Raw genomic sequence first — 26,345 nt, forward strand, 5'->3', positions numbered from 1 at the left:
GTGTGATTGCACTCTTCAACTCGTAACTCCGGAACTGGAAGTCCAATTAAGAAAAAATTCAATTGCAGCCGATGGGAAGGTTGTACCTTTCATTTGAGACTAACTTTGTGCAAATCGGTCCAGCCATCTCTGAGAAACAGAGGTCACATTTTTTTCCACATACACACATACACACACAGACATTTTCCGATGAACTGAGTCGATTGGCATATGACACTCAGCCCTCCCGGTCGGAATTAGATTGACGAATTTTAGAGTGAATGAGAAAGGTAAAAACATTTTTAGCAAATGTTGAAAGTTATGCATTTTTTGGTGAGCAGTTCTATGTTTCATAGACATTAAATCAATTTTAACTTCGCTTTCTATTAAATAAAGACCCTTATTACAGTACATTTCTACAAAAACGAGCTCAATTTGAAAATAAATCTGAGGATTATGATTGATTACAGAACTCTGGAATTTTCTATTGGAATGTTTTCAGGCAGGAATTTGATATTGATGCTATTAGACCACTGTGAAATCACGACCAATAGATCAGTTACATATCAGGACCCCATTCCGACAATTTATCAAAAGTCCTCATGATGTTTACAACAACAACAGGTTATCAATGTACGGATCAGATAATTGTTATTGTGATATTGAATTAAATCAGTCAGCATCAATAAATTTTCAACTTCAATCCAATATTTTTTTTTGGGTGTGGTGGGGGGTGGGGGTTGTATTGTGTTAAACCCCAAAACCTTCTCTTGGCTACGCCGTTGCTTGGAGTTATTTATTTCGCTTTTCATTTTCCGATATGTTTCAGATCGAACCGATGGTTATAAGTTAGAAAAATTGCAGTCAGAAGGTTCGCACAAATGAACATTTTTGTACTGATAAGTTATTAAGTTCCTTCCAGACAACTTGGAAGTGTTCAGTGATTATTTCTAGCGGTTGTAGATAGAAAAATGAAATACAAAATTCGTTTTATCGAAATAATGTTTGGCTTATTTCAATGGATTATTACTATATTGAACAATTATTAGGCGACAAAGAGTAATCCACAAACAACAAGCCATAACTTTTAAAGTATTCAAAATAGATATTTGAAGTCTTCAGTAAAGTTATTTGCAAAAGTAAGAGCTACAAATTTGCTGAAGACATCATTTCGATATAATCACTTCCAAGAAAATTTGTGAAAATATCTCACTCATAGGGGGATTAATCAGCAAAAGCACAACACCAAAAGAAAGGGCATATTACCTCCATTAAATTCTCCGAAGCTACTATTGACCTAAAATAAGCCGTTTTGGCGTTAATAATAGATTACATGTTTTTGGTCATATTTCTGGCAATGGGAAATGATAAAAATCTGTCGTCCGCATTTAATGTTAAATATCTCTTTTGATAATAGTCCGATTTCAACAATCTATAGCTTGTTCGAAAGGTATTCGTTAAAGCTGTCTAAAAACATATAAACTTGTTATCTATATTGTCAATTTCGGCAGATTATTTAAAAAAACTGCAAAAAAACGCCATTTTTACGCATTCAAACATTCATATTTTGGAAACTAAACATCATAATCAAAAACAAATTAATAGCGTTCATACTGTTTTTCAGTTCTTTCATTTAAAATTGGTTTGGATAAGATTGGTTCAGCCATTGCTGAGAAACACGAATGAGAATTTGTCCGTTACATACACACACACAGACATTGTCCCAAATCGTCGAGCTGAGTCGATTGGTATATAAAACTCGGCCCTCCGCGCCTCGGAAAAAATCTTGAAAGTTTGAGCGAATTCTATACATTTCTTTTATAAGAAATGTAAAAAACATTTCTAAAATGTGGAAAATCATTTGTTACTATATTAAGCACAATCCATGAATTGTAGGCCGAGTAATAAACGAAATAGTGTGGCACGAGACGAATAAAGAATCGACTACTCTTTCCGTCCCACTCGAATGCAACATAGTAATATAAATATTATTTTCTTGCAGTAAAAGTGAAAATGATCTATTAAATTGTATGGAAACCCACTGACCATTTCTGAGAGTTCATTCAAAATGCATCAGCAGCTTGTCGAATGCGCTGGTTGTTTTGTACAGTCAACTGTGTTAAGACACGTGGATCAGGCCGATTACGATGAAAGCTTTTTTCCGACATAAAAACCTTTACGGCCCCTGAATTTATAATTCCAAAGCACGACATAAACGTTACCAATTCCCTTCAAAGCAACCTTCATACGTTGCTCATGATCACAGCAAATAAGTATAAGGTTTTCAAAGTGGTAGTTAACGCAAACCAGCACCTGCCCTCCGGCCGCCAGCAGGCTTTCAGTTTGTACTAATCATAATGTGCACTTTACGTGATTAAACATCATTTACCGACGGGAGCTTCAGGAATCGTAGGCCTCTGATGTATAGTATCCAGACTGACACCAGGAGTACGGACGCGGTTCTGTCTCAGACCGTCGCTCGCTGACCGGCCGTTGACGATTGCGTCGTTACAATAATCCTACATATTTATCAGCCATATTTGCATAATGGATACCTCCATTTGGCCTAACAACCAAGATTACGTTAGGTTCGCCGCCCGGAGCAAAGGGCCAAGGGTGGAAAGGTCAGTGTTTGTGGGTGATTAGGACACATTTGCCGCTATTGATGGTGGTACGGTGTCGACCTTCCAAGCAGGCTGTGCGCCCTCACAAGGAAGTATGTATGCATTAGAAATTGTAATGTGAACAACACCGCAATGAGACGGCATCCAAGTTTAACCTGCGTGATTTGTTTGCTACTTCCCCGCAGGAACTTTGAAAAGTATAGGGAATGATTGCACAACACCTACATAATAATTATATTGTTGACTTACCTCGTCTTTGCCTTTCATCACGCACATTTTGATGTCATCCTCCGATGAGTACCAAACCAGCCGCGTCTGTTCACTCAGATCGTATATACTCAGGTTGTATACGATGTTCCTGGAAAATGTAGAGAAAAAAGGCGTCATTTAACGACGAGACAAAATCAATAACGATGTACATTTATTGCTGCTCACAAACGAGCAACCTTATTAGAGGCTGCATACAATGGCGAACAAAGCACCGCATTCCTCCTGGAAATCATGCAGATAACAGCTTCCAGATTGTTCTTCCTGATATCACCGCGTGTTGAAGCGAGTGCAAAAATGCAGTTCCGGTATACCATTATGTGATGCAACGATGCACGGCAAAAGTTTGGCTGGCGTGTGGAAAAATACCCTATTAGTCAGACATATGGGCGCTCTACGTTGAGTTTGGATTGATTTATTGGTTGCTATTTTCATCACGGTTTCGGTCGTTCGATGGTATAAAAGTCCTTTCTGGGATTTTTATTTTATTTTTTGAAATATGATGATCGTAAGCATAACTATGGGGTAGATTTCGGGATAAAATCCCCCTCCACCTTACCAAATTAATTTAGTATGGAGCAAAAATTAAACATATGCTAATTAAACATTTTAATAAAAATATTTAATGCATTAAACTTCTTTGTTTTAATATAAGTGCTTTTGGGAGAATTTAGGGAATATATAAAACTTTAAATTGATGTCGTATCCAATTCTTGATAGCAGGTACATTCCATTCGACAGATTTGACAACTGATTCTCGTCGTAATCGTAGCGGAAGTGTTACGATCCAACTGACACTTCTTCTTAGATGGGGCTCGCACATGTGACAAGTGATTTATGAGATCAGCTATCAACTATAGTTGATTATTTTATGATATTTAAATGAGATACATTTTTTGAAGAAGTAAAAATCATTCTCCTGAGTCAGGGGTGGATGCAGAAGCTGGTTGATTCTCCTTAGTTTGAATATTTCGGGGGTTTAAATTAGATTCAATTTCACATCAGTTTCGATTAATGTTTTTTTATATTGTTTATTACCAACGGTCATAAGTACTTGATTGTGCACTTCGCCATATTTTTAATGGATACACGTTGTGAAACTTTGTAAAACCAAAACTTTGCCCCCCCCCCCCCACCGGTGGAGCACAACATTTGTTAATTTTCTACACCTCAATACAGGACCTCGCTGTTAAGCTGTCCGCAACGAGGCAACAGGAAACACGCCACAAAAAATATTCACTATGGATTTTGTTCTAGCTATTGCAATGCGGCAATAGCAATAGCAATGGAAGAATTAGAACAAAATCCATTTGGAATTTGGAATGGGGGCGCGTGTCCTTTTGCCTCGTCTGCAGATAGCTTTAATCTAACAACGGCCGGAGTTAATCCAACTCCACCTGGAGTTGGATTTCTTTGAGTTCTTTGAGTGGAAAAGTTACGTTGGATGCGCTCTTGAACAAGTGAATACTCATAATAAAAGATTTCTTACGCCCACAACCAGAAATGTAAATTGAGCTTCGAAAATCAAGGGTCCGTGGCTGATACTGCATCAGACACAATTTGAAAACTTTCTCAAGATTTTTGTGATAACATCAGCTCCTTTGTTACAGGAAGCAATCGATGCTTTAACCGACTTGGTAGAATGTGGAATATACAGATCGAAAAACTAGAAGTGGCAGGGTCATTAGAAACTTGTGGCTTGAAATCTTACAGGCTAATATTTTGTCTTCTGCTGGCAGGGGTCGAGCTTAGGCAACATAACTACGAATCACTCAAGTCTACCAACATGTCTCCTGGTAAAGACATACTTATCCCTCTTTACCGTGAGAAACGCCAAAGTTCTTAGAAAATTTTAGTTCTACATGTCATCGCATTGAGGGCGCCCATACTAACTTTTCAACGGAGAGAGATAGAAATTAAGTATCTTCTACAAAGTTGTAGACTGTATCGATTTTGTTGGTTATTTTCGGCAAATTTGAGACTAAGAGAAACGAAAGCAATGAAATTGAAAGACGGATAGGTATTCTAGAGCGAATCAGTTATAAACTTAGAACGGAAAACTAGGACTAGGCAGGCTCATATGGACATGATCGAATGGAAATGTGAAGAATTCTTTGCCTTCCGCTAAGTGCCGGCGGTAAAACATGATGAGATATAGACCAAATATTTTACGGAAATTCGTCTAAACATGTCCATATTATCTCTCTACCTTGAAACCCTATTATTGGTGTCCTCTCTGCGGCAACATGTGGAGCTAAAATTTTCTATCCATAACATTACTTGTATTATACACTATAATTCGTTCAAATATACTAGTCGGCTAAACCTTTTATAAAGTCATCACTTCGTTAAAAGCTGAATAACTTCTTCTAAATCGGATTGACTTGCAGTCTTCGAAATAATTGTTGACCATTGAATTATCTTTCAGTGTCACCTAGTGGTGAAAATGCGATCTAGTGGATATTCTCCATACAAATTGCGATAGCTATATTCGTCAGATCTGATTTAAATTTGAAGGCACTTCTAGTGGGATTTGGAATCGATTGAGGGGTGGAACCTCGGGGGTCATTTTTTTCTTGTAACTCTAACGAAGAGTGTCTTAGTCTAAAAATGGATATCAGGAAGCAGGGTGGATTATTCATTATTTGAACGTTGCACAGTGGATCCACTTCATACAAAAACTGGACAAAACCTCTAAAGTAGTTTAAAATGACTAAAAATATCATTTAAGGATAATTTTGGTGCGCTGAACTCGATTTTGATTTAATTAGGACGCTAAAATGAAAATTAGATAGCCTAGGGTGGCTTTAAAAGTTTTTTTTTTAAATTTCGCGAAAGTGAATTATATTAACTTTTCAAAACAGATACTTCGTAAGTGAACTAAAACATTTTGAGTTTCTAGGGTAGTCCGTAGTAACGATTTAGCAAGGGTGGTTCCAATTTATCGAAATTTGATGAATAAAAAATGATGTAATTTTATACATTTGTTTGTAGATCTTCAGTCCAATCTGAATATCATCGTAAAAAATCATCCCTTCATAGCTCTTTAAGAGATAATCCTGATGTACTAATTTATGAACGTATGCGTTTAGAATAGTCTATAAAAAATAGCATATCTTAAGGTGTTTGATAGAATGCCTTAAATTCTTGATTTATTGGTTTATTTATTTATTTATATTTATCGCCAAAGCAATTAAAAGATGACAGGTTTTTTTCCTGATTTTGATAATGATCTCAAATCATGACATACTATGTTCTAGTCAAAGTTGCTCATACGATGCATACTGCAGCAAAGCCACTCAATACTTTTCCATTGATTTTCAAATTCAATGATGATATTAATGTCTCACCTTACGGGAACTGACTTGGTTTTTCGCGCAAAAATATCCCGAGCATACTTTGCACTATTTGTGTAAGCTCTGAAATAGAGGCGTGAGCGTTTTTGCATGAAACTCTTGTCAATTTGAAGGTCAATTATTGAGGGAGGTTTTGAATTTGTTTGTCAATTGTGATAGATTCAATAGGAAGTTTGCACATGAAAATAAATTTTGCATCACTGGCCAATAACTTAAAAAACGGGTACACAAGAACACTTCACACACTCACGCGTTTACCTTAAATCGGTTACCTTTATTGCATAAAAATTAAGATTATATTTAGAAATAGTTATAAGATTAATAGAATAAATTGACTCATACTAACAAATTGAATGAAATAAAACGAATGACTGAACATGAAATGCATAAAATTAAAGATGTAAATAAAATGAATCAGATAAATCAAATGAATCAAATGAATCAAATGAATCAAATGAATCAGATGAATCAAATGAATTAAATGGATCAAATCAATCAAATAAATCAAATCAATCAAATGAATCAAATGAATCAAATCAAATCAAATGAATCAAATAAATCAAATGAATCAAATCAACCAAATGAATCAAATGAATGAAATGAATCAAATCAATCAAATGAATCAAATAAATCAAATGAATCATATGAATCAAATGAATCACATGAATCACATGAATCGCATGAATCAAATTAATTAAACGAATCAAATGAATTAAATGAATCAAATTGATTTAATTCATCCAGTGAATACAATGAATCAAATTAATGAAATGGATCAAATGAATAAAAAGAATGGATGAACAAAATGAATAAAGTAAAAAATAAATGAAATGCATAAATAAAACAAACGAATCAAATAAACAAAATGAGCTGAAGTGATAAAATGAATAAAAAGAAGAAAATGAGTAGAATTAAATGCATTGATTAAAATGAAAAATTGAACAACAGTAAAAGGTTATAAATTAATATAAAGAAATAAATTGAATCAAATAAATTATTTGGATGAAATGATTAAAACTGAAAAAGTAGCCAAATTATTAAAATGGAGAAACTAAACAAAATGAATAAACTGGAAAATAATAATAAAATACATACAATGAAAACAATGAATGATATGAGTAAAATGCACAAAAAGAATACACTGATCAGAGTGATTCCAAAGAATGAAACGAATAAAATAAGTAAAATGAACGCAGATGAACAAAACGAATAAATGCGGAATAAAATAATTAATTAAAATGAAATGGTCATATATTTCAAGCCAAAAACATTTTTGAATAAAGAAAATGAATAAACCGGATTGTACGAATTTGAAAACCATTGCATCAGAAAGTTTTGAAATGTTTTTGAAAATCCCATCTTCTGAGAAAGGGCTAATAAATATGCAATGGACTTTCTAGGGCTTCCATCTTTTTTTGGTTTTATTCTTTTTGTTTTCATGCTTCTTTACTTGACGAATTCGAAGTTTACTTTTTGGTCACATATTCCCGAAAAAAAATTTATGTGCAGAACATAATTTACTGGTCCAGTATTTTAACGCGCAATTGAATATAGTAAAGTGAGACAAGGTCACATGTGCTTTCAAGCCCCTTGAACAGAGAACGACAGAGGGAGAATGCGATTCGTGAATGAGACAGGTAGATATTTCAAAGTTTTTATTTGAAGTAAATAGTGTGAAATGTCTAAGCTATGTCGATTGCATAAAAGCCGTATTTGTATTGTTTCGTTCGGAATTCTCGTGCAGGAAATATGGATAAATGAGTCCTATACAGACCAATATTGTGAAAAAGAAATGGTTCAAACTACTTAGTATATCCAAATATGGACGACGATAAGTTAGAAGACACATTGTAGTTGCATCCCCCATCGAGAGTAGGTACTTTGGGAGACTTCTTTTCCTGGATCTAATTTGTGGATATTTTTGGTCTTTGATCCGTTATTTCTCATGAAAGTTCGTACCAATACAACGAATGTGCACCTGATACAACTCATGGTTCATTCGCCTGCGCAACGTTCCGTCTTCCATCTGCACGCCACCATAGATGGTACGCAACACCTTTCGTTCGAAAGTCCAGGTCTCGTGGCCGTAGAGGACCACCGATCTAATCAGCGTCTTGAAGATAATCAACTTCGTGCCGCGGCGAATTTTGTTCGACCGGAGTGTCCTCTAGAGTCCAAAGTAGGCACGATTTCCCACTAAGATCCGTCTCTGAATTTCTCTGCTGTTATCATTGTCGTCGGTTGCCAGTGAACCCAAATACATGAATTCGTCGACCATCTCGATTTCGTCACCGTCAATCCGAACTCGGGTGGGAGGTTCACATTGTCGTCTCTAGAACCTCTTCCTCTCATGTATTTTGTCTTCGAAACGTTGATGGCAATTCCAATCCTGCTGGCTTCAGCTTTCAGTCTTTGAGCATATATTTCATTCAAAATTCAATAGAGATACGAATAGTTTAAATATCGCACGTGGAATGTCTCTTTTGAAAATATCCATCGTCAAACTTTCATATTACCCAGTTAAGCCAAATATTTTTCTGATATAGCCATGAATTTCCTTAATTATAGTGTAGATACAGGCTTTGAATACAATTGAATTAAAGTTGAGTTGATGTAGCAGCAGACAAAAAATAGTTTTGTTTTCTCAAACCTTCGCAATTACAATTAATAAATATTTCAGATTGGCAGAAGATCTTATCACACAACTTAGAAATGCATACAGAAATAGCTAGATAGATGCGATAGAAGAGAGACAGAGAGAGAATGAGAGAAAGAGAGAGAGAGAGAGAGAGAGAGAGAGAGATGGGGGGTGAGGAATGGCAAATGATGGTTAATGCAGTGAGATTATTTTTATAGGTATATTATTATGATATATTGATTCTTACATTTTTATCATAAATAATGTAAGTAGTAATTTTTGCGCCATAACCAGTATAACCTAAATCTTGCAAAAGAGCTAAATTTTCACTAGATTTTTGGGCATCAAACATACAGTTGCTTTCGGTGACGCCACAAGTATAATTATATTAGAAATCTTTTATCTCACTACTAGGTGAATTACTTGTTGATCTGTGTATTGATATACCATCCAACATTTACCTCATGATTGAACGCAATGCCTAATCCAAGGAATAAATACTAGAACTCACTGTTTCTTTATTAACACATTATTTTGTCTTTGAAGTGAACTTATATATTGATTTTTGAGAAATAGTTCATTTATTATAAAGGTAATTCACAAAATGTTCTCAACATCGAATTCCTTGAATCACGTAGATGTGTTTTCATACCCCGATATTCAAAATCGATTTAGTTTTGCCCCTAAAACACCAGTAAAGCAATGCTCTGCATGAAACAATCTTATTTTTAATTAGTGGAAATTGGTAAGCGAGGACTAAAAATACAAAATGTCTAATATCTCCACCGCTCGTGCACGGATTTAGACAATCTATAGCTTGTTAGAAAGGTATTTTACAAGCTTTCTATTTAGGTGCATTTTGTGGGACAATCTTGTATTGTTCGAAAGCTATTTGCAAAAAACCTGCTGTGTTTTGACAAAATCGCCCATATCTCAGAAAGTAAACAACATATCGAAAATCAAAAATAATAGTGTCAAATGGCAATATTAGGCCTTTCATTTGAAACTAATTTCATTAAGATCGGTTCAGCCATCGCTGAGATAATTACATGACATTTTGTACATACATACATACACACATGCACACACACACACACACACACACACACACACACACACATACGGACATTGTCTCAATTTGTCGAGCTGAGTCGATTGGTATATGAGACTCGGCCCTCCGGGCCTCGGAAAAAGTTGTCAAAGTTTGAGCGAATCCTATACATTTCTTTTGTAAGAAATGTAAAAATATAAAAGGTATGAAAATCGATAACAAATTTTAAGGGTTTTGTCCGGCCCGGCCTCACTGTGCGTTGTATAGACCAGAAAAAAATGTATTTCAAGATGTGTTTTTGTGATTGATTGAATTGTATAGGGTAATTTAGGGAGAGATGACGCACATTTCTTAAATTAAACCTGCATCAAAGTATACCATTCAATATTTTATTAAATCATTTTCATTAATTACGACAAGTATCTAAAATACATTGAAATGGTTTCTTTCATGAAAAAAAAATTCATCAACTGTTCCCGAAGATTTCAAAAAAATATTTCATTGCGGGAGAGATGCCACATGTGCGGATGAGACACCGCATCGTGGTCCCAAACTGAAAAATGGTGAACAAAAGTATTTTAGCTCTTGTTGATGTTTTCGTTATTAAGAAAAATTAGGTAAGTTTTGTAAAGCTTGATTACGCTTATAAATCAGCTAGCATCTTCACTTTTCTTAAGGGGGTACTCCCATTTCTAGAAACATTTTTTTATCCAACAAGATAAAAATATTTTCCATTGGCAACCTTGTGTAGTAGTTAAGTAGGAGTAACTTCATTGACATCAATACAAATTCATGCGTTCATGAAAGTTAGCGCCTGAAACTTTAAAGAACAAACAGAAGTAACCAATACTTAGATCCATATCGCTCGTTTAAATATCTAGATAAATAGACTAATGATGCTATATGTTGTGGTGTAAAGTCCGTTAGTTTGTATATAGGTTTTTAATAAGGTATATCTTATTAAAAATCTATATCTGGCGCAAATGCTCATTTAATGGCCTTCAATTTTCTGACAGACAAAGATGTTTTGACCAATTTTTACGGGTGAGTCAAATTGCCCGAATTATTTTGTTGAAAGTTGCGCTATATTATGCTATAAAACTTTTTAGACGATACTATACCTACGAAGTTAACAATTTCCAAATTAATCTTAACCGAAAAAACATTTATTTCATTATTATTTACTTTGAAAGTGCACTGAAATCCCGCCAAGTTACCCCTGCCCTGGGGTCAGTTGGCGGTATGTATGGGATAAATTGGTGGTGCGCCAGAAAATAAGCAATCAATTGTAAAAAAATACTTCAGAAGTCCTTAGAGAACATAGTGAAAGTTTTTTCAATAAAACTGTTTTTTGAAAGTAAGTTTTTTTAACCCCCAAAAACACATTATCGCCTACAGCATCTACAAACCAAATGTAATGCAACATAAACACAGTGGAGAATGTATTTCACATTACTGGAACTACAGGGTCCGGAACTCCAAATGTGACCTATTTAAAAGGTCTTTAACTCGGTTTGGAATACATATTATTTCTTTTTATTTCAATGTACAAAATGTGTGAAAATAATCAAAAATTCAGAATCAAATCACTTCTGTTCGATAAGACCACCTTTAACTTGTTTATAGCCTTGCGATGGTCGAACACGAATCGCAAGCTACCCGAATGTGACTACCGGTATTTTGGCCCACTCTCGGACAATGGCTTTCTTCAGCGTCTCGAGGCTGGCGTACTTGCTCACCAAAATGGCCCAGAGAGAATAATGTATTGGATTCGCGTCTGGTGAGTATGAGAGCCATTGTGCGATCGAAATGAAGTTCGGAACGTTGGTTGGTTAGCACTTTGTGAGAGTCTTGTTGTAACGACCATGGTCTGCGATTGAAATGTTTGTCTGTCTACGGCTTCAAAGCAGCCTATGGAACACTTTTACGATGGTATGTCGCATTTTCTTTGACGCAAGGAGAACGTCAATCTGCGAATACAGCGGCTCAAACCTTTATTTATAGCGGGTGCTACCGCCTGGCGATCATCCGATGACTTAAATACTTATATGAACGATGGGTATGAATGATGACAATATCCTCTTCTATTCCAACAATTAAAGCTACAAAATGATACCAATAATCCGCAACAATAACACTTTTTTTAAATAATTCGACTCAGAATAGCAAATTGGGTATCCGTCATGCTGAATCCAAAAGTATTAGAAGTCTCTAGATCCATGAGCTACATATTAGGTTGCCGCAGAGCTTCGGTAGTGCGTTTGTCTATGTCAGAAAAAAACACTTGAATCCATACACACAAAAGGCAAACCCCCGGGGCGTCAACCGATATGATACTATTGTCTTAGGAAAATTTGGCACTTTTGGCAGACAGGGTTGGCGGAAGTAGCGACGAATAAGCAGATACACATTATGGGAATGAGTACTGGAAACCAGGGCAGATAACATTATTCATATTTTAGTCTTCAAATTTCACTTATGATGCCCATATCATACTATGAATCAGTAAATGAAGTTGAATTCAATAACTTTATCTAATGAAGACTCATTCAAAACAGGAAAAATTTCTGTTGGCTTGGTGCAGTGTAAGTTCTTTTCTGAAAAAAAAAAATTCGTTGCTATTGAGGTACTTCCATTAGCTTTCACTTGCAGTTTTGGTCTGCAATTTCAAATTAAAATAAGATAATCATTCATCCGAAAAGTCTACAGACTCCTCTATAATACATTGTGACCAGCTCGCACTCACCAGCGTCGGTGGCTTGTTGGGTTTATGCGAAATGTATCCATGGTGTCGTCTGCTCTTATCAAAGTCTGTCGTTATTGCTATCTGACATGACATTGCGTGTGCGTCCTTCTAGGAAAAGCTGCTGTATATGAACAATGGCGAATTAGCATGCTTGAATTAGTTGAAACGAAAGATGATATCGAGTGTAAGAAAATTTGGAAGTTTATCGTGATTTCTACTGTATTATTCATGTTCACACAAACACGCATGGACGCATCGAAATTCTAAATGTGTATTTTAATAACGTCTCCTAGCAGCCAGACCATGTTATTCTTATATCGATTCCCAATTAACTCACGTCCATACTCTACAAGGGAGGCTAAAATCCCTGCAGAATAGCTGCTGACCATATTCTGATGTGGTGTTTTCTATCGATTAATTTGCTCCTGGTGTCCAATTGGTACCATGAACGGTTGGTTCTACTCTGTTCTGTGTGCATAACAACAACGGACTACTCCAGCCAAATCCAAACTTGTAACATATTTCCCAGGCTTTGATGGCTGTACGTAGCCTTCCGTGAGGGGTCCGGAGCAGGATTCCTGTCCGGTAAACTGACTGTTTTCTCCATTTCCACGTATAATCCACTCTATTACGTAATAATGTTTACTGAAGCGAATTGATGGGGAATGGAAGTTGCAGGCCGATGTGTGGTTAGATTTATGTGCTGTTGTCGGTTACCACCAAGTCCGTTCGAAATCTATACCCAGAGCCAGTGTCCAACTGGCTGGAACCGCTCCGACCTTCACCGGCCAGCATCCAGCCGCTCATATATCGTAATCGATGATCGGATGCTCTGGTCTTATCTCAAATGCGAAAACAACCCGGCCACTAGTCCGAGTGGATGCCGCTTCCGTGCGGATCCATTTCGTTCGGGCACCACCGTGTCGGCGGAGAAAGGCAAGGCTGCATAGGGTTGAAAAGGCGCGCTACTGGAGGCACTGTCAGAAGCGTATTGGCCGGTAGAAAGGTGCTGCGGTTTCAAGCTGCAATTTATCCACTCGCATGCAGCTCCCGACAAGAGGCCAGCTCGGATTCCGTTTGTGGGCAGTGTGTGTTTTGTTTATGTTTAATTAGATAAGCAATGAACGGAATGAAATTAAGAAATGTTTTCATTTATTGTGCCAGTATGAGAAAATCGATTATGGCGAAATTGATTGGATAATGAACTAATGTAGATGGATTTTTATATGGATTTCACTTCTTACTGCATGGATTTATGAGTTTTAATTTTTTGTCGCCAATCGTGCGATTTAAATGGTGGTTATTTACACAGTCATTTTTTCGGAGTTTACCATAGACGATTAAATAATAGATTATTATGAAATAGGACAATGTCAAATGATAATACTATATTATATCATTAAAATGACTGAATGAAACTATTCGTCGTTATTTCGAAAAAAAATCTTGTCGCTGTTGCTTATTTGTCGGAGCACACCCTCTTCAGTTACGCTCTTGGCTAGCTGATTCCAAAAATTCTTCATCCGACCAGTGCCGCTGGTGGCCGCCTTCTGCATTTTCAGTTTCCGTTTTATTGTCGCCTAGAAACAATGTGGTAGTTTTTGCAATTTGGGGATGACCTGAACATCAATGCCATTATACCATTACACCACGTCGTTGCTGTAATGGCAGTTGGCTAAATCTGCCCAAAACGTACCTGAACCTAATGAATAACCCAGTTCTGAGCAACTCTCTTTTGTATGCTTCCAAATGTATGGTCTTATCGATAACAAAAACCCTGGTTTTCCTACCACAGGAACAGATATCTTGCCAAATCATATGTTTTTAACGCGAACTTTTTCGCAGAAATAAATTTGAATATTCCAAGACCGCGAGCAGAAGCATAGTAGAAATTGAACTGCGGGAATTATTTAAAATCGGCTCTCGCATAGGTTTCATCATCTATCAAGACGCATCCATGAAGTTTCAGGTTCTGAACACTGTTTGTTGTTCGAGGTTCCGGTTGGGTTCTTATCTTACACGGTAACATGTAGCCTTCTCTGAAATGGATTCGCCTCACAGCAGAGCGGTTAGAATCCAGTTTTTACGTCAAATTATAACCCGAGATGTTAAGATCAGCTTTGATTTTCCGAGGGGCCTTCAACAACAGATGCCGAAGAACTTTTTAATCACTTAAGACAGTACTTTTAGCATATTCCAGCAGTTATGTCTGCTCTCAAATTGACGCTGGTGGATTTTAAAGGCGGATGTGCATAATTATTTTCTTTTTCTGCCTCTGAATGATGAATATCTCGGATACACGTACTGTGGGACGAGCCCGAATAAGTCTATATATGATTGTTCCAATGTCATAACAATAACGACAGTTTCGAATGCCCTCGATCGCACTAGCTTTTAAATTTTCTATTCAAAATAAGTCAGTTTTGCAAAAACTTGCGATAAGCAGTCAAACTCTTAAAAAAACTATTGCTGATATTAATTTTGAATAATCACTTTATAGCTAGAATTATGATAAAAAATTCATGTACAACTTCCGAGAGAAAATGAGAAGAAATGGCCTTCCACTCATAATAGGCAGTGATGAAAATGCCCATTACATGATTTGGGGCATCAGATATCAATTTAAGAGGCACTGAATTGATGGAATATTCAAGCAGCAGAATTCTGCATACGCAATTTACAAAATCATTCAGCATTGGCACGATCTGGCAGGGAAGAGTTGTCAGATTTAACCTTCTGTTCTGACGATAATACGCATGAGTTGGCAAACTGGCTCGCACCCAGCGAACTCGAGCCGTCGTTATCTGATCATACAGAAGTACATCGTCTTATTATTAAAATGTTTAGCCAGATATCGTCACATGTCGTTATCCCAAATCTACGAACTGGGATTCACTCATCCGAAGAGGCTGGCCCGCTTCAAGTTATGCGTGCTTCTAAAGAAACCCTTGGGTGGAATACCGGTCTTTATAGACTCAAAAAGTTATGTTAAAGTTTGGAATCGCAGATGCAGAGATGGATCGGAAGCATTTAAGTCGACCGGCATAGCTTATAGAAATGCCCATCGATCCTCCGAGCGAATTTGTGGGAAAAATAATCTTTAGTAATCGACATCAGTGCTCATAGTTATGACTGAAAGAGACAAGAAAACTGAGAGTCTGTGGATATTTTCAAGGTGGTGTGCTGTCACGACTTTTATAGAACCTTGTCGCCGATGGGTGATTGAGGGAACTCAATGAGGCTGGGTTGCCAACATATGGTTTAGCCCATGATCATCATATAATTATCACCGATTTTTGCATTAACACACTATCAGTGCTTTGTCTATGATATTTTGGCAGGTATTACCCGATCAGAAGAACAGAACTGATTAATAACAACTTATTCATTTCAAAAATATTTTGAATTAGAACCTGTTATAAATCCGGCTGGTTAGTTGTTAAAATAACAAAAAATAAAACAAAACACTGGCTAATGATAACAAAATTGTAACAAAATTTGATATGATTTTGTCAAAGTTATAACTAAATGAGACATATTTTTTTTCTAAAATATTAGATAGAAACTGTATTAGATATAATCATCTATTACAGTGTTATAAAACTGTCAGCAATTCACTTTCAATTCCGTTATCTGAGTATAACTCCAACTGTTATAAATATCCACCTTAGTTATAATAGTGTTATTGTTTTGTTATGCTCTTCTGATCGGGTACATAGTCAAAATAGGTTAGATTAGTTAAGAATAGCTGCAAATAATTTGTCGTTTAGTCCACAGCATTTCGTGCAAAATGTCGAGGATTATTAATTAGAATTAATTTCTGCGAGTTGGCGGAGTGACGGGGTGGTATGCGGAAATACTGCAAATCGGCAAGGATACGGTGGTAAGATAGCAATGCTGAAAAGCTTCACAGGAATACACCAATATTAACAATGATATAAACACAAATATAAGAGCACAGAAAAACAGCGTAAACAATCACAAACAGTCGATCAGATAACAAAGTTTTGAGCACGTTTCGCGTGAGCTAATTAGTCAACTGATGTGAAATACTGTCGGAGTAGAGAGTTAGACCTAACACAACAATCCTACCAGGTCGTGCACTGCCAATAATAAGTGTGTAAACCTATCCCGATCAGAATGAAATAACAGGATTATAACAGAACACAATTTTTGTAACCTATTGTGTTATAAATTAGGTCTCGTTAGTAGTTAAAATAACAGAAATTTATAACAAGTAGCAATACGAGATATAGTTTTGAAATATTTCTGTGTTTCTGATCGGGATTTGTGCCATAGTGAGACAAAACTCTTTTAAAATAATCTGGAAGCAAATATTTCAGACTGCTATCTGTTGACCGCGACAACACTAATATCGTGAGTTTTGATTTCGGATACAAGTCATGTGGTAATATCATTATTTGTACGAACGCATGCATGAGCCATATCAAGTGGATTTGTTGAAGGTAACAAAGATGGTGTTGAGTAATTTTGCAACATAAATATATGAATGTATGAAAAACTATTAAGCTTGATATGTCGCTCGATATGGTTTTACGTGTTTTTGGATGGATGTCCTCTGAAGTATCACTCAGAAACTGTTGTAGGGTGCCCTAATTTAACCAGTAATATTTTTCTTAGACTTGACTTCATGGCATCCAATGGATTCCACGTTGCAACTTCTTGAAAAATATTTGCAAAAAATTTCATACACTCGTTCAAAAGTTAGTCGTACGTCGAGAGAGTTGGGAGAGTCGTTGGGAAAAATCAAATCATTCATACATATTTCATCAAAAAAAGAATTTCTCAATTTTGACTACTTTATGCGTCAGATTTCCTCTGGAATTGCTAAGTTTCCTTCATGTTCTATAAAAATAAATTGTGAATGGAACGTGAACTACGATGTTAACACAGTGACCGAGTTCACATCAAAACCTATCCAAAACAGGAAAACATAGAACTCAGATTAAGCTAAAATGCCTCCGAAAAACTCTAGTTAAGCGTTGCGGGATTGGAGATTGTTTCGAATTACATAATTTTTGTTCACGGTCCCGTTCTGGTAACATAAAAACCTGACACTTTTAACCATATTATTCTCGAGTTGAAAAACACGTTTTACCGTTTGTGGTGCAAAAGACCATATTTATTTCGAATTTGTAATACTTTTTCGTAGCAGTATCCACCCGCAGTGTTATAGTATTATTGTATAGTATTATTGCGGCAAATGCAGATTTGTTTCGTAAATTTGCGAAACGATATCAGTTGCTCACATCGTCAAAAATAATAATCCAATTCCGAGTGGAAAATCTACACAGTCCTGCATTCGCTACTGGTGAATGTGTTTCCTGCTAGCTGCGAAAACAAAAGCTTTATCACTAATGGCACAGTAATGGCTAAACCGATCTTCCAGCTTCCTAAACCACACCTCCTTGCAAGCGATTTCACCCACTCGGAACTAACCGAGCATGTATCAGTTGTGTGTTTGCTCAGCAGAAAACTAGTTGCCAACGATGGACGCCCCACACCCTTTAGAACCTGCTCCAAAATCCGCTCAATGTTGTTACACTTTGCAGCCTTTCCCGTTTTGGTACGATTGTGTGCGGTAAGTACCCGTATTCCGGAACCAGTTTTCGGTGGGAGCAAAGGCAGCCCGTCACTGTTTGTGTCTGGAAATGTGTGTATCCTTCCACTAGACTGCGCTCGTAAGTTGGTTCCTGTTTCGTGATGTCTGCTGGAAGCGTCGTTGTTTGCGCTTCGAACAAATTGTTGTCGCGGGCTTGGATAGACGAATCAGTGAATAGGAGGGTTTTTTGTTTGTTTACAAAGGAAATAATTCCGAAAAGGTAGGGGAAAATGATAACTTGGTCGCACCCAAAGTAATACGTTTTGGTTTGGATTGGATTTTTTTCCATTTCCAGCATGCATAGTTATTTCCAAACGAAATATAGAAACCGATTAAATGTTGCGGGCAAGAAATAAAAAAAAAATTGGCTGAGTTTCTTGTATAGCGAACAATTCCACAACATTAATGTTACATCAGAGAACATAAAAAAACAAGCTACCCTTAAAGTTCTATGTCTTCATCGCCCTAACCCACAGCTACTCAATTTCTAGCTTTGAAACTGAAGGCTTCTTAGATATCTGATTGTAGCTTGCAGTGAGTTGATATTACCTTCACAAAACTTTCGCCACGAGTTATTTGTCCCTTTCATTCGACCCGTTCTCTTCTTCGTATCGCGGCTAGAAGAAAACTTCCCGCTCGTTACTCGTAGCCCCATGCTCCGCTAATTAATTTTTCTTATTTATATCTCCATTAAAACAAAAATCGCATTAAAGTGAAACTTTGCTGATGAATTAAATTTTTTTGCTCCTATTACTGGCCTTTTCTTCATTAACTTGTTTCTATTTGAGGGTGAATTTACATTACAATTTTGCTTTTTTCTGTTTGTTGCTGTGCAAATAGACTATCCTTATGGAGATTCTTCAGCAGTTCTTTTCCACGACCAGTAGGACGAGCTAGGCGTTGCGTATACTGTAAAGTGAAATAATTAAATTGTCTTATTTTGGGAGCTAAACTGAGTAGAAAAAGCCGCACGTATCCGACTCAGGTGACAATGCTTTCTTGCGCAATGAAGCGCTAAACGAGTGTCTATGGATACGATTGATTGGTATAAACTCACATTAGATTTCGCTGTTCAATTGCTTTTAGTAACGAGTTTGATTTTTTATCTGAAAGCAACGTGAATAAATATTCAAAATGCCATGCATTGTTCGTGAAGCCACTGCGAGGAAACCTTCTCTGCTGATAACTGTGATGAACTCCGATTTCAGAATCTATCGAAATTGGTCATAAAATGTCACTTTCGGGTGACAATTTCTCAATGAATGATAACAATAACGTGGGTTACGTTATTCGTAAATTTCGACTTGCAATGTTACCTTATTATTTTCCTGATGGAAGGGTCTCACCAGGGAGGCTACGAATCCCAACCAGAGCAGGAGGTGTGAGCAATGCTTCAACGACGACTTGACAAGCGCCAATCGAAACTTAAGGTGAGGGCCTCAAGCAGCAATGATCGAAGAGCAGAATTAGCTTTGAAGATGCTTGAGGAGCAACAAGCTTTGCTGAAGCGGAATCGCGAAGAAGAAGATGAGCTCCGCAGGAAGCAAGAAGAAGTTCAAAAAAGAGAGCGGAGGAAGATGCAAGGTTGCTCCCACAAAAAATTTAACATGGATAATGAAGCTAAATATGGAATGAGTAAAATAGCTAACCAAGAGAATGTCCACTCGTGGCTTGATGTAGAGCAGAATGATGTTAGCTTGTCATCTAAAAAAACACGGGGTGACGTGCATCCTCCTTTCGCTGCAACATCCAAAGTGATGACAGCAGCAGTTCCTTCTACGTCAGCAGCAGTCTAATACTAACATTCCGTTCAACAAGAGGTTCCGACAAATATTAACGTTCCGAATTTAATGTCGACGGCACAGGCAACGATAGGTACTACTTCAGTAAACCCTTTTCCATTGATCCCTCGGATAAGTATGCCAATTAACGCAGCCTCTAACTCGTCCAACACACAATGTGGAGGGTACACTATTGTTTACGCCATTCCGACGAAGTTGATGAGTGCGCAGTAATTCAGCTATTCCCGGGACAGATTCTGAATCCAAATAAACAAGCAGCGAGTTTCGGTATTCCGTGGACACTCCATGTGGGTTCCATATCAACGGCGGAATTAACCCTTTCTCGTGTATCACACCCAACAGAACCTGGCGCAACAACACTACTGTCAGAATCAGGCCTACAAGGTATTGGCCATCAGAGTCCGGCATTTCAATCAGCGAAAGCCAACAGCATTTCTTGGCACTAATTTACTGCATCAAACCAGCTTGCAGCCCCTGGTGGGCTGAACCAAACAGCGCCTGCGCCAGCGCCACCAACAACTCCGCAATTTATGCCCATAAAACCTAGTGATTTGTATCAGTATACACCCTCTGGTGTGCAAATCGCGGCAAACAGGTAATGGCACGTGACGTTCCTACATTTTCGTTGGACTACTGACGCAGAGAATCTGGCTAGACTTCAGCGTAGTCTGAAAGAGTGTGCACTGGATGCAGTGAAAAGCCGTCTGCTGTTGTCACAATCGCCGCATGTGATGGAAATATTGCGTATGCTGTATGGTCGGCCGGATATCCTGATTCATTAATTACTGCTGAAACTTAGGAGTGTTCCTTTACCTAAAGTAGAGAATCTACAGTCGATCATTACATACGGGATGGCAGTGCGAAATATGGTCGACCATATGGGTGTGGCTAATTTGTTAGAGCATCTAAGTAATGCAAAACTGGTACAAAAACTGGAGGAGAAGCATCCGCCACAAATGAAAATGCAATGGACTTGGTACAAGCGAGAAAATTCTGACGTCAATTTGGCGTCATTCAGAGAATTTATGGCAGATATGGTGAGTACAGCAACGGACGTGACAATTTCCGGAGATAATCCAACGCAGCAGAGTAAGTTGACCAAGGAGGTAAGAGAAAAACAAAATTTGTACGTTCACTCTCAAACCAGAATTGGAACATCAGCGACAGTGATAGTTAGCACACCGAATTAAACACAATTACCGAATTCGAAAGGAAAGCCGTGTACATACAGCTCAAAGCGTTGACGGGAAATTGAAAGCAGTCCAAGCGAAAGGTTTGTGCAGGACGTGCCTAGTTCCTCATCGGAAATGGCCGTGTCGATCGGGCAAAGAGAGGTAGATGGTTTCCGGTTCTGCCATCATCCATTGCTACACCCGCGTGCCCCACCGGAATCAAATGATATCCTGTCGAAACCCAACGAGAGCTTCGCGTGTCAGTATCACTATACAGCAAATTACTTGCTTTTTCTTGTTTCTATTCCTGTGACACTGGAAGGGAATAGAAAATAGTTGTACACGCTTGCATTCCTGGACGATGTATATGAGTCCACCCTGCTGGAAGCGGAACTTGCTGCGGAGTTAAACATCGCTGATCCTGAAAGTCCGCTCTTCCTTTCGTGGTCCGGAAACATTTCACAAGAGGACAATGGTTCGCAGCGAATCTCCGTTGCCATCTCCGGTACCGGTTTAAAGAGTCAGTTCAAGCTGAACAATGTGCGCACGCCGCAGAAACTACAGCGAACTCCAGAAAATCTGTCGACATCCACAAATTCTGGATGATTATCCGGATAGAGCATGTACAGCTTCTGACATCGCTGAAGGTGTGCGAAGGAAGACACGACTAAGCTGGTGTTTGTTCGGGAAACGAAAGGACAGCAAAAGTGCAGCCGTAGCTACTCCACTTGAGTCGGAAAAAGACAAACCAACCCACGATTACCTTGAAAAAACAGCGCGAAGGGTAAATGTCAGTTTCGAAACTGGACTTTTGTAGAAGTTCTGTCCAATGGCCATCGCTGGAAAAAAGCTCGCCAAAGAACTAGGGCTTCGAGAACATATAAATACACAGATTGCATACTATGAGCGTACGGGATATGCCCACCGAATCACTGAAGAGGAACTCCAGTTGACAAATCCATATCGCGCTTGGTACTTGCCACTCGGAATCGTAAAGAACCCAAAGAAGTCAGAGAAGACTCGACTAATTTGGGATGCTGCCGCACGCGTGAATGGTGTTTCATTCAACGATATACTTCTGAAAGGGCCAGATATGCTGACATCACTGTTCCCGGTTCCGTCAGCGGGCAGTCGCAGTGTACGGGGACATCGGAGAAATGTTCCACCAAGTCCGGATTGTCAAACGGGGCAAGCAGCCACAAAGATTCGTTTATGGAGAGCATCCAGATCAGGCTCCGTAAATATTCGTAATGGACGTGGCTACATTCGGAGCGACGTGCTCACCTTGTTCAGCCCAATACGTCAAAAACAATAACGCCCAGAACTGCGCAGCACAGTTTCCGAGAGCAGCCACAGCAAATACTCACTACGTTGACGACTACCTAGATAGCGTAGATACGGTGGACGAAGCAGTTCAGCTGGTAAACGAAGTGAGGTACGTACATTCGCTTGGGGGATTCAATATCAAGAACTCGTTTAATTCATCTGAGATGTTGCATCGGCTAGACGAAAATCAGAATCTACGGGTAAAATCATTGTACTTGGACAAAACTGCATCTGTGGAAAGAGTGCTTGGAATGGTTTGGACACCAACAATGGATCTTTTTCCTTTGCTGCTTCTCTGCGGGATAATTAGATGAAGCTGTTGGCGGGAGGTGATACACCCACAAAGCGACAGGTACTGTGATTAGTCATGTCGCTGTTTGATCCAAATGGATTTATTGCTCACTTCGTCATACATGGCAAGATTCTCATGCAGCACATTTGGAGATCTGGCACAGACGGGTACGAGAAGATTATAGAAGGTTTGCAAAATTTGTGGAAGGATTAGGCACGTTTGTTGTAGTGAAGTAGATATTTCCGCTGTTTCTTTGGAGGGAGCAATAGCACAGGCAGTGGATTAGAGCTTCACATGTTCGTCGACACGAGAGAGACACGGACCACTAACTAGTGGCGAGCTGCTGCAGGCGAAGAATTCGCTATGGCAGCAAGCGCAGTTTTCTAACGTTTCACAATTTAACAAAATTTATCCAGAAAAAAAGACCAGAAGAGGATTGAAAAGCATAGTCTGCTATACAAGCAATCTCCATTCTTGGATGATGACGGCGTGATCACGATGAACGGCAGAATTGGGGCTGCGCCTACCGCACCATTTGAAGTTAAGTGGCCTATCATATTACCGCAAAAATCACGATCTCACAACACGGCTTGTCGATAGCTATCACCGCTCGTTAAAGCACCAAAATCGTGAAACTGCATTCAACTAGATTTGTTTATTTGTTTATTTGTTTAATAATACATCAACAGGCATATCAAAGCCCCAATGATGTTGGCCTTAATACCGATCTAATTTCTAACAATCAAGTACACAAAACAATAGTCATACAATAATTAAAAACCTATTTTAATCCACCTAGCAGTGCAATTGTGCCTTTCTCAATCATGAATCACGAGAATGTGCGCGTTATTTATATTCATTAACCCATTCATGCCCATGTTGTTTGTGGACAACAACGTTTTTAAACAGCTATAACTTTTGATTGAGGCGAGATTTACTCACAAAAACAAGTAAGGCTCATTAATGTGATTATTGCCTTTAATTTGAGTAATAAAAGTTACAAGGATTAGCTCTAGAACTGAAGTTATTGCAATTAGTCTGATTGGATTCCGATGGAGCAGTGCTGCCAAAGACAGTTTACATTGACGACAGAAAATGATTTTTTCATATATCTTCTTTATGGTGCAATATTATTGAAAACTGATAAAACTTATCAATTTAGACTGTCGTTGGCTACGTTTTCCACGTTATTGGACTATTATTCTAGGAGAATTGTATTGAGCATTAGAAGGTAAAAATTGACCAGCACTGCCATGGAAGCACCTATCTTTATGAAAATAGGCTTTTCGTGTTTCTTGACCCCACCGTTTTCAAGGAAACATAGTTTTGAAACCCTACATGCACTAGAAAAAAGTTGGGCATGAAAGGGTTAAAAGCTGTTAAATGCATATATTACATTTTATTATTATACATCACATGACAACTATATACAGGAAAATAAATCATTATTCGAGTTCTAAAATTTTGAAAAAGAAAAAACAGCCACGGTAATATTGAACTGAAATTTTTTTTACCTTTTTTGCTTTCATCGGAGTATCGGTTTGAATCACAATTTGTTATGTGATCGCACGCCACAACCTGTAACTCCGGAACCGGAAATCAGATCGGGATGAAATTAAATAGCCATTTACGGGGACGCAATACCATTCATTTCAGACCAAGTTTAGTTGAATCGGTCTAGCCATCTCCGAGAAACCGATGTGACTGTTATTCTGAATTTAGATACTTCCGCCGGGGCTTCCGGAACCGATGATGGTGGCCAATGTGGCCAAATAGACTTTGAATGGTTGTTAGTGACCTAATACTACAAATCGAAGCAGTTGTGGTCATATTTTGGAAAAATTTTCACCTTTATACATTCATTGCAGAATTTATTAAAATCGACATTTTCTGTGTGTTCGTACTCATCACCCTTTAATTCCGGAACCGGAAGTCGGATTCATTTGAAATTCAATAGCAGCCTATAGGAACTTTGCACCTTTCATTTGAGACTAAGTTTGTCAAAATCGGTTCAGCCATCTCTGAGAAAAATGAGTGACATTTTTGGTCACATACACACACAGACGCACATACACACACATACATACATACACACACACATACACACAGATATTTGCCGAACTCGACGAACTGAATCGAATGGTATATGTCACTCGGCCCTCCGGGCCTCCGTTAAAAAGTCGGTTTTCAGAGCAATTGCAATACTTTTCTATTGAGAAAGGCAAAACAAAGAATAAAAAGGTCAAGTGATGTTAGCTAATTGATTAAATAGTCTGGAAAACGTATACGCTGAGCTTGTCGAGAAACGTTGAAATCGAATGCTGAAGCTGCCTGGTTAAAAATTCGTTGTAGACCAGACTATAGTTAGTGCGTCAGAATGGTAATCTGAACATAATGTTGTTGCGTAGTGTTCGAGGTGCGACTTTTATGTTGATTTGTTCCAAAATAGCTAGGGCATCTATACGACCTTGCAGAGTGTCAGCGATGAACAAAGCTCTTGCAGTATTCCTTCGAACATGTAGGGGCTCTAGTTGAATTAGCTGACACCGGTTTTCATAGCGAGGTAGTCGAGAAGGATTTCTCCACGGTAACCTACGAAGCGCGAAACGTAAAAAGCGACGCTGAACGGATTCTATTCTCTCAACGCCATTATTGTAGTTTGGACTCCAAACATCAGAGCAATATTCTAGAATTGATTGCGATAATGAACAGTAGAGCGATTTGAGACAATAGATATCCGTAAAATTTTTGGTTATTCTGAAGATGCATCCCAGTGCTCGAGATGCTTTACCAACTGCATGGGAGACGTGTTGTTTAAACGTGAGTTGAGAATCCAGAATCACTCCCAGATCTTTAACGTGGCTGATGCGATCAATGTCTGTTTCTAGTACATGGTAGTTAAAATGAATCGAATCCTTTTTCCGTGAAAACAATATTACCGAACACTTCTTCGGGTCCACGCACATGCGGTTCGTGTTACACCAATAAGAAAAGACATCAAGCTGTTGTTGGAGAAATCTGCAATCTTCAATTTAACGAATTAGGCGGAATATCTTGAGGTCATCTGCGAAGGACAGTCGTGGACTCTTCAGAACTAGTACATCATTGAAATATAGCAAAAACATCGACGGTCCCAAGTGACTTCCTTGAGCTATTTCTGACGTAGAAATGAAGGTGGGGACCTGAAAATCTCCTATGACAACCCCTATCTCTCGACCTGTAAGGTAAGATCGAAACAACTGCAAAACACTACCATTTATTCCATATCTCTCCATTTTTGCGATCGCGATATTGTGATTTATTTTATCGAAAGCGGCAGATAAGTCGGTGTAAACAACATCAGTTTGAGCACGATGCTCCGTACTCTCTGTTATGTAGGATGTTAAACACAGCAGGTTAGACGCTGTTGACCGTCCGGACGTGAAGCCGTGTTGATCGTCACTTAGGTACTGCTTACAATGAGCCTGAA

At 38.2% G+C, this 26,345-nt stretch overlaps 1 protein-coding gene across 5 annotated transcripts in view; it reads right to left on the minus strand.

The window, feature by feature from the left end:
• The window catches only part of LOC131682572 (semaphorin-1A), a 531,458-nt gene that overhangs the window by 126,184 nt on the left and 378,929 nt on the right, over positions 1-26,345 (minus strand). For all 5 annotated transcript variants that reach the window (XM_058964157.1, XM_058964152.1, XM_058964153.1 and 2 more), the window contains exon 4: positions 2,853-2,961. In XM_058964157.1, the coding sequence (XP_058820140.1) occupies positions 2,853-2,961 (109 nt within the window). The remainder of the gene's footprint in view (positions 1-2,852; positions 2,962-26,345) is intronic.

Source organism: Topomyia yanbarensis, chromosome 2 (assembly GCF_030247195.1).
Source record: "Topomyia yanbarensis strain Yona2022 chromosome 2, ASM3024719v1, whole genome shotgun sequence".
Classification (NCBI taxonomy): Eukaryota; Metazoa; Arthropoda; class Insecta; order Diptera; family Culicidae; genus Topomyia; species Topomyia yanbarensis.